Genomic DNA, 9,971 nt, shown 5'->3' with positions numbered 1-9,971 from the left:
CACAAGTTAAAGGCTGTTTGGAGTTTGCAAACAATGAGAGCCTCGGGGTCAGGTGAGCACATCCCTTTAGGAGCTGATCCCCTTTTTCAGACACTGATCTCCTGCCAGTGCCAAGCACAGCAGGGCTTGGGCCAGCAGCCTGTGGACAGATTTGTCTGTATGCAAGGAATAATCAGCAAATTAATGTATTAGCAGGATTAGGCCCTCAAAATTATTAGGTTAAGTGGTTCATGAGAGGAGGAATTTAAAAAGTACAACCCAAAAGCTAAATATTCAGTGCAGAACATCAGAGATGCTTCTCAGATTTTCATGTTGATAATCAGAAGTGTCCCTGATTATTTTCTTTCACAATTGTGTTCCAAATTGTGTTTTATGTCCTACCTCCTTCAGCAAACCACTTTAGCTGTGTTGGAGGGAGCAGGCTGCCCTCAAGGAGAGGTTGTTTTATTAAACCTTCACTAGACAAATACAAAATATTTCAGATGCTGCAGACACCTTTCCCTGCTTAAAAACCAAGCAAACCAAACCCACTGATTTGGGTCCACCGATGCCACTCCAAGACCCCGAAGACAACAATCAAATGCCAAGATTCCTGAAATCACATACCTCCAAAATACTGATAAAACAAAACAGTATAAAAACATCCCAAAGCACATCTTTAGCAAACAGCATCCCCATTCTGTACCAAGAAAAATAAATCCAAGTGGAGAAAAGATTTAGAGAGAAAAATACATTAGCAAATACAGATAAATTTGTTTTTAATAAAGGAGTTAATTTTCTTTCAATCCTATATAAAACAATAGCAATTAAAAACTTCATTTTTGAAAGTAAAATATTTACATATGAACAAGTAACTGTGCAAAATTTACATGAAAAAAAAATGGAAAGACAGGATTTCCTAAAAGACAAAATAAAAGGGGTGTAACAGTTGTCAGGTGTTGATAAAAATACTGATCAGCATTCAGTTTACACGCAAGAGAGTTAAATTCTACCATGAGAGTTCACACAAAGAAAGCCAAAGTATTTACAGTCATAAAAGTACTATCAATAGACAATTTAATACAATAACCTCTGAAAATATAAAGAACCAATTAGTATATTTGTAATAAAAAAATAGGTACAAAGAAGGGACTTTGCTCTGGACATCTTTAAAGTAGGCCCACAGCTTGCATACAGTCTTTTAGCAAAATAATTATAGTTTACATAGCCATTTTTATGTTATGTGCCAAAAATTATGTACAGTTACTGACAAAATACACCAACCATTTTTCAACACTTGATTCACACTGAGAAAGTCTTTTGATGATTCCTCTCAACTTCTGATTTCATTTAATCTAAGCTTTCACTTTAGCTAAAAAACACAGTGCAAGTAAAATATATTTATGCTGAAAAGGTTTCTCTTTTTTTCCTTTTTTTCCTTTTTTAACTTTACAGCTTTACAAACTATAGCAAACAAAATGCATTTTTACAGATGCTGCTAAAACATTCAGAAGTAACCCTCCTTTATGGGATTTCAGGGCCTCTAATAAGCAATAATGTGATTAAAATTGAGGTTATGTTTAAAATTAACTGTATATCCCTCTAGATTTTGAGCATTTGGGGGGAAAGATAAATATTCTTAAAAAAATCAGTTTGCTTTGCTAACTGACTGTTTCAAAAAAAAAAAAAAAAGCTCAACAAAATGAGGTCATCTGCTGTAGACATATGCCTATGTAATGGATTTAGTTGAATAAAACTGAACTAAAATGAACAATTAATGTCGAAACTGCTACAGGGCTGACAAAGGGTAGCTAGTTATTTGCTAAACGATTCCATCAGTCTTTATATATGGCTTGTTTGGCAAGAAGGCCACTCAATCAAGAGATGAGTTAAAATTTAATTGTCCTTTTATAGTATCCACAGGCCTTGTAAGTATCCTCACTGTTACAGAAATGTATTTCTCTTATATTGAAGAGTTTATTTATAAACAGGAATATAAAACTGTTCCATGTAAAGAGGTGGTTGTTTTTTAAACAATATCCCATTCGCTTGTTACAAAAAGGCGTCATTTGCAAATATATTAAAAAATGTCCTCAGGCGTCTCTCCGTCAAAAATACCTTGATCTTTTCCATTTTACTTAAGGAATGCTTTGTATAGCAATAGTGAATGGCTTGTCTCTCGCTCATTTTCTAAACAAAATATGAGGTCCCTGAGGTTCACCCGCGTTATCCTTTGTCGCGTAAACTGTCTGGTTGTTCCAACTCCAGAGCTGCCTGGGACTGCTGCACTCGAACCACATCCCTGGAAAGCACAACAACAGGTCAATCAGTCCATGCCTAAAAGCATTCCAAAACTTTTCAGAGAAAACATGATCTAAAAACTGCATAGTCAGGCAGCTGTATGCTACCAGATTCGAGATTTCCTTTTTAATTCTGATTTATTAATAACAGTTGAACAATCACAAGATTTCAGTGTCATTCAATACAGACAAATAAGCCCCAAAGCACTGCCTGTGTTTTTAGGAAGGTGCTAAGGACAGGCAATCCCAACAACCAAACCAAACCAAATAGAAAGTATAGGATTCTTCACAGTTTCAGCATACAGATGCCAAGGAGCTGTGGATGACCTGGGGAGCAGTCCTTTTTCCAGGACTCTGAGCTCTTGAATCATGTCCTAGATCCCCCTGATCTCCATGGCAGGGTGCTCTCCTGATGACAACAGCTGTAACCAAGCTCAGGACTAAACTTAGGAGAAGCTTTCCTAGATACAGTCCCATATTCTCTAATGACCCCGGAATGCTTCTCCATCTCTCAGCATCACTCATCCCTCTGGTGGACACTGTGAGTTTCCCGAAGCAGCAGGATAAACAGGCGGATATTGCAATTCGAATGATTTTTAAAACAGAAGAAGAAAGCGAACAGCAGAAGGGAAGGGCGCGGAGCGGGACCGGGAGCGGCTGCAGCTGCAGCACCGCGCCGCGGCCGGCAGATGGCGCGCGCGGAGCGGAGCCGGGCTGCGCCCCCACTTCCAGCCGGGAATCTTTGTCCGCCGGCAGGGATTCACTGAATAATCAATTAATTCTGCTGGGAACGGGCTCCATTTCTGAGGCTCAGCTTCGCCTTCATTCTCCCCCATGTTATCTTGTCTTTTATAAATGAAATTTTATACTTCATGACACCGAACACACCCCAGCAGTGAGTAAAGACTGATCTGCCACTGTGTTTGGAGGATTTTCAATTTTTTTTCTAAATAAAAACACCCCAGATTTGAAAAAGCCGAAATTTAGAGTGGTGCATGGGCCATGTGAATAAGCTGCTGAGGCTCCCACTAACATGTGTGAAAATAGTGCATTTAATCAATGAACATTATTGATGATCAAACAAACCTAAACCTGCACTAGAAATGATAACTCTGGGTTAGTGGAACTCTGGTCAGTGCAGGTGAACTTGCTTCACCACAGAGCTTCACCACAGTAAAGTCAGATTTTTGATTGTGTTGATTTTTGATTGTGTTGACCCAGCAAACACCAAATCCTAAAATCCTGTTTCAAAGGCTGGATTTTCAAGAGATATTTTAAGGCACTTGGACAATTTGGCCATCTAATTTTCACCAACTTCAGTGGGAATTAGAAGATGCAGGAAAGTACTGGACACCAATTAAATTTTCTCACATACATATGATTGCTAGAGAACAGAAATATTGGCTGGAAGTGGTTTTATTCTTGGGTTTTAAATATTCTTCAGTGAAAGCTCAAGCCTGAGCTTTATTATGTAGACCATAATACTTGAAATGCAAAAGTAAAATTTCAGGACTCTTTAAAGACACAGAATTATGTATGGAATTAGTTAAGAAGCTTTTTGATAACTTTCAGTAAAATCGCATGGAGATAAAACTCTCAAACTGACAGCAACCTGTTTTGTTGAATTTGGAAACAAAACAGTGCAATTACCACTTAGAAGTGATTTTACATGTAATTAAAAGTCAGCATTTGTAGACATCAAAAGCTTCCATTTACAAAACTGTGTCTAAGTAACAACAAACCTTATTTTCCACACTTCTTGTAATATGCCTTAACCACAAACTGCATACAAATGGTGACAAGTGGAGCCCAATTTAAAAATGTCAAGTGACACAGCAGCAAAAGCACAGCTGTGAGTATCAGATCAAAGGCAGCTGCTTCTTAATTAAGCAGACAAAAAGATTGGATTTCCAGGGAACCTGTAGTTAATTGGTTAACCAGTGATTAATCCAAGATAACTAAATTAGTCAGATTTAGATGAAATACAAACAAGTGTTCACAGGAGATGCAAAATACATCCCATAACCTAAGTGACATTAACAGACCATTAAGGTGGCACAGCTGAGCATGCAGGAGTAAGCAATACCAACATTAACTCTGCATGAGGTACTTCAGCATATTCCTCTGACACAACTTCATTTGTGTACACATCTATCTTTGCAAAGTGCCCCATTCTGTAATTTTCATAATTTTAAATCACATCTATAAACCTTTAATAGAGTAATTTGTCAGCTTATATAAAAACAAGTCTTATTCTCAGTAACAGACATTTTAGTGAATTTGAAAACTTAAAATTACTTTAAAAGATGCTCAAGAGACTTGATTTTTTTATAAACAAAAATAACATTTACTAGTATTCAGATTTTTCTCTACCATTTTATGTCAAGCACATGTAAATTATTACTTCCAACAGTTCAGTATAAAACAAGGTGAACTCTTTTGAGGCTTTTCTACAGTATAAATGCTTTAGCACTGAAAGTTAAGAATGCTCAAAGAGTAATAAACAGGACTATTAAACTATTACTATTCTGTCACTTGCTATCAGACACAAAACCCCACAGGGGAAAATCCTCAAATTATAAAGAGAGCTTTTGGTCCAACAAATGACAATTTTCAAGAATGTTTTGTTCTTTTTAAACATTATAGAAATCCCATATTGAATGTCTCATGCAGAAAGCAATTTTATACCATTTCTTGTTTATTAACTTGTTTAGAAATACAGCAGATAATCATGTAGCAGAATGTAAATGAAATGAATCAGGCACTGAACATTCCAATACCTAGTCTGCAGAGAATTTTTTAAAAGGCAAATTCAACAGTAGAATATAAAGAGGACGTGCAAGAACATCCTGATCAGATGGAACTGGTCAAACTCATGTGCTGTGGAGACACTAAGGCAAATCAACTGCTGAAGAGAAAAATTAGGTAAGCTCCTGTAACTTGAAGTTCCTGCTGTCAAATTTAGCAGTGACTGAATTCTACCACCCCACCTACCTCAGCATTACTCTGCACTTCAAGTTAGATTGGTTGTAACAACAAAAATCTCCTTCCAGAACTATGGAGGTCCAAAAAGCTGAGACTTCTTAGATCAGAGATGGGTTTTTCTAATGTCCCTCCAGGTTCATGAATCAGGGAAAGACCACTCAGGTTCTATTCCCTGTGCCACTACAGGTGTTAAAAATTGATCCTAGCCTTGGAGTGAGCAAATCTGAACACGAAACACTTCTGCTGCTCAGGGAGCTTCCACAAACTGGGGAAAAAGCTCTCAACAGAAAGGTTTGCACAGAGGCTGAGGCAGCAAAACCAAAGGTGGCAATTATATACTGTACCTCTGTCCCTGATCCAGATCCTGGTGAATCTACTTTCCTTTTCTTCCTGGGACCGATGGCAGCTAACGCAGTCAGGTTGGCATCCCTCTGTCTCATTTGTGCTAGCTCTTGCTGCTGCATCTGTGTGTGCCACAACAAGGATGGGTCATTATCTCTCTTTCAACTTCCAAAACAAAACTTCCAAAATAAAAGTTTATGTTAAGATCAGCACTCACCTCCTTGGCCTTCTGTTTCAACCTAAGCTGTTCTGGATCTTCCTGTCGAGATCGAGACTGTGTTGATAAAGGATGAGCAGGAGGTGGTTGGAGGAAAAGAAAGAAAAATTAACTCAATTACAAAAGCAGTTAAAGATTATATATGAAAGCTTTTCTTAAATTTCAGCAGGAAGTGGGGAATATCTATAGAGGGCAACAGTGGTAAACAACTTTTAGAAATTAAAAGTTTTCCTTTTCTTAATGTTTCTATTTTTGAAAAAGGCATCCCATTTTTCTGCTTTGTTAAAGATAGCAAAGCAGTAGCCAGGCAATTATGTCTTAAATGCTACCATTACAAGACACAAATTACACAGATCTGTGAACTCAATTACACACTTTGCATATGAACAAAGGAATCAGATTTGTATTTTTTGGAACAATTCCTCCCCTTGCTGGGTAACCAAGCACTTACTCAGAGCAGATCTTTCTGCTACACCTACACACACAGGTCAGGCTGCAGGCTGAAAGTGCACCTGAGTGACCCAAGACCATTTACATCAGCAACTGCCCATTTCACTGGGCACCTGCACTCCTTGTGTGTGTCATACTTTTAGAATAATGAAATAATGTAGATTAGAAAAGACCTTTAAGAACATCAAGTCCATTGTCTCCCCAGCACTGCCAAGCCCACCACTAAACCATGCCCCCAAGTGCCACGTCTACACAGTATTTCCAAGGATGGTGACTCAACCATTGCCCTGGGCAGCTTGTTCCAGGGCTTGACAACCCTCTCAGTGATGAAATTGGTCTCAATATTCAATCTAAACCTCCTCTGACGCAACTTGAGGCCATTTCCTCTTGTCCTATCAAATCCTGAGTGTTGTTAATCCCTTACATTCTTTAGGTCAACAACAAAATCAATTTGGATTTTGACATGTCAACTCATGCTGATTCACAAAACTAACAGAAAACATAGGTTGTTTTGTGAATTATTTCTAGGGTACTCTTATCTAATCATATTCATCCTATATTCACTGAGTAAAGCCACAGTTTAATGTTCACATTCATGTTTACATCACTGCTTCCTATTGATTGTATTTCTCCAATTTGTAAAAAATCTTTCTGAATTCTATTTCTAGTCTCCAAAATACCTGCAACCTCTCTATTACATTTAGGAGTACCACCAAGCTATAAAATTCATCTTTCTTTGCCAATGCAAAATGCAAAAACTAAATTTCAAGACTCCTTTTAATTTGGGAACACGCAATGAGAGTGGCAAAGAAGCTGTTTCCCATGCTTTACAATGAAAAGCAAAACTGAGCTCTAGTTAAGAACACATTAATCAAGTTCCATCTTTGAAGATTAGTCTTCCCCTTCATTGCAAGTGTTTTAGAATGAGAAGAAACTCTGCAGTTTTGATGTCAAAACTGACACTGCAAACACATGTGAAAGCCAAGCACTTGCCTTTGCTGCACGCATTAAGATTTCCCTTTCTTGTTCATCTTTGCGCTGCTTTTCTATTTGATCAAGTTGTTCAAAGAACTTGAGCTGTGCCCGAACGTCACTTGCTTGTTCGTATCTTTCATCATCCTGAAAATACAGCAAATACGTTTCTCATTACTCCCTTAAAAACAAAGCTGTTAACTTGTACTGTACTGGGGAAGAACATGCACATTCAAAGCTCCAATGTTCACTTTGTCCTTTTCAGACAAATAGCAGGAGTATATTTACACCAGTCAAACCAGCTAGAACTCTTAAAAGCATTTTGTTCTATTCCATGAATCATCAGATTTTGACTTCTAAACTAATATCACAGCTTTAACCTCTCAAACGTATTTCACAGAGCTGTGTGGTTTTTTAAATACTGCTCAGGCATTTGCATCTATTAGGAACACACATCTGTCAGATAGCAGTCTCCTGGGAATTCAAAGCAGTCCTTTATCTGTCTGACTCTACAATCACTCACACACTACACATTTGACATAATAAATAAAGGGGAGGGCACAGCTTCTCTGCATTTGTTTCAAAAGCATTTTGTATATGCAAGCTGAAAAGTTCCAGTCACCCATGTGTATTAATATCTTAATGGAAGGTGAATGAGTCAAAGAGAATAAACAACCTGATTTCACAGAAAAAAGAACACCTGAACTCCTGCATTACAGTCAACACCACAGCCTGCTGAATTTGTGCAATTTTGTCATTTGATTTGAGCAATTAAATACAGTTACCTTGTAGGAAATATTCCTTTGTTGAGCAGTCTCTGATAGTTTTTCCACGAGGTTTTGTAGTCTTTGTTGTGTAGCATGTGATACGTAGCTAACTACATCAGGATGGATTTCTGTTATTCCATGTTTTTTACCTACAATCAGAACACAAGTGGGTTGCAAAAAATCATTTTACAATACAACTAAATATGAGTAAAATCTCAGTCTTAGAAATTTTAATCCCTTTTTCTAAATATGATTTGCATGTTATTCTCAGACAAGGATTAAACAGGAAATTACACACATATTAAAATTCATATTAGTTTCACAAAATTGACAATCTATTAATAAATGCTTTGTACTACAGTGTAACAAAGAATTCAAGATTGCATTTTGTTCCAACATCAATTCTAAATTACTAAGTAAAGCTGATAAAAGTTATTCTGGATTTATTTCATTGTTTGTGTCATGCTTGATACACCTCATTAGTTTATACAGTCAGACTTTCAGCCAGATTGAATAGTTTTGATGTTGAACTGCCATCACTTTAGAAGGCAAATCTATGTTTGCTATTCCATGGCACTATTCATGACAAATTATTTCCCACAAGCATCTGAATATACCAGAAAATACCAGAAGGTAACGACTCCAACAACTTTTAATTATTCAAATCAATTTCTTTGGAAATGCCTTCAATTAAACCTAAGAGTAGTGAAATTTGTTTTTATTAATGTTCAAGATAAAATAACATACCTATTTCTAATATCCTTCTTTGTAAAGGTGCTGGGAAAAGGAAGGTTTCGTCTTTACAGGACCTTGTTAACGTGCCCACGAGCTCAGAGTTTGTCGCCAATATCCGAGCACTTTCTTCTGACAGGTTGACTCCAGCCATTGATGCAACATCATTAATGTCATCATCATCCCTTTAAAGGAAGGAAAATTTATTATAATCATAACATTTACTGCTTATCTGCACACACTGCTATGATACCACAGCTGCACATAATGAATTCCACCATAAACCTGAATAATTAATTTTACATTTTATTTGTTTTTGTGATATAATAAAATACAACTCATTTGTTTGTAAATGAGAAATTATTGCTTTGACTTCAAAGAGTACTAATTTTATACTTCCTGTTTTTTCCAAGATCCTTTCCTATGTAATGTTTCAACACCTTGAGAAATAAGAGACCAGACAAATCACTACTACAAAACAATAATAATCTGCCCTCACCACCAAGACAGGCTGTACCTCACTGAGTAACTCATGCAGAGCTGGGAGAAGTGAAGGAATGAATTCCACTTGCTTGTCTGGGCAGGAATTGTTTATGAGGTTTAGTGCCAGCTAAATGCTAAAACCAGTCTGGCACGAGTATGTCCAGCGCTGTTTGTTGAAATCTTTAATGAAGAAGTAAATCTACCCCCAGAAAATCCACCTCAAGGTTATTGTGAGTTTCCCCAGATGGATTCAGCACCAGGAAGGTCTGAGTTCAGCTGCCCAAGCATAAACATACAGTTCCTCACCTAAAAGAGCCTCCCCCAGGTTCTTTCAGTTTATTCTTCTGAGCAGCAGCTACTTGTGTCGAAACAGTGGCAATAGCTTTGTTTCCAGGTAATACTGCTGGTTTTACCACAGGTACTGCAAGAAGACAGACAGGATTTTACTCCACCAGTAAGAGTTCACACGTGCAAGCCAGTCACAGGTAGTTACAGCAATAGGTCTGGTACAAAGAGTTGACCTCAACAGCTTCTGTCAGCATTTCACCCAGGTAAAAACAGGACCCTTCCCACATAATTCCATTTCTCTGTCAATGCTGCCCTGATAGATCTGTACCCCCAGCCACTATGGCACTATACATTGGAAGATTTTAGCAGTAGCACAAACAGGGCACTTATGAACTGACATTCATAAAACCACAGAATGGTCTGGGCAGGAAAGGACCTTGAAGATCATCTCATTCC

The 9,971-nt window shown here is 37.6% G+C and overlaps 1 protein-coding gene across 1 annotated transcript in view; it reads right to left on the bottom strand.

Moving 5' to 3' along the window:
* Positions 1-741: 741 nt before the first annotated feature.
* TAF4 (TATA-box binding protein associated factor 4) overlaps positions 742-9,971 on the bottom strand; it is a 36,419-nt gene continuing 27,189 nt past the window's right edge. Inside the window, exons 10-16 of the mRNA XM_030288560.4 lie at positions 9,534-9,648; positions 8,760-8,929; positions 8,031-8,161; positions 7,267-7,392; positions 5,824-5,880; positions 5,609-5,728; positions 742-2,281 (exon numbers count right to left, since the gene is read on the bottom strand). Coding sequence (XP_030144420.2) covers positions 2,114-2,281; positions 5,609-5,728; positions 5,824-5,880; positions 7,267-7,392; positions 8,031-8,161; positions 8,760-8,929; positions 9,534-9,648 — 887 coding nt within the window. The 3' untranslated portion in view covers positions 742-2,113. The remainder of the gene's footprint in view (positions 2,282-5,608; positions 5,729-5,823; positions 5,881-7,266; positions 7,393-8,030; positions 8,162-8,759; positions 8,930-9,533; positions 9,649-9,971) is intronic.

The sequence above is a fragment of the Taeniopygia guttata genome, chromosome 20 (assembly GCF_048771995.1).
Source record: "Taeniopygia guttata chromosome 20, bTaeGut7.mat, whole genome shotgun sequence".
Classification (NCBI taxonomy): domain Eukaryota; kingdom Metazoa; phylum Chordata; class Aves; order Passeriformes; family Estrildidae; genus Taeniopygia; species Taeniopygia guttata.
This window is presented reverse-complemented; position numbering and strand designations above follow the sequence as displayed.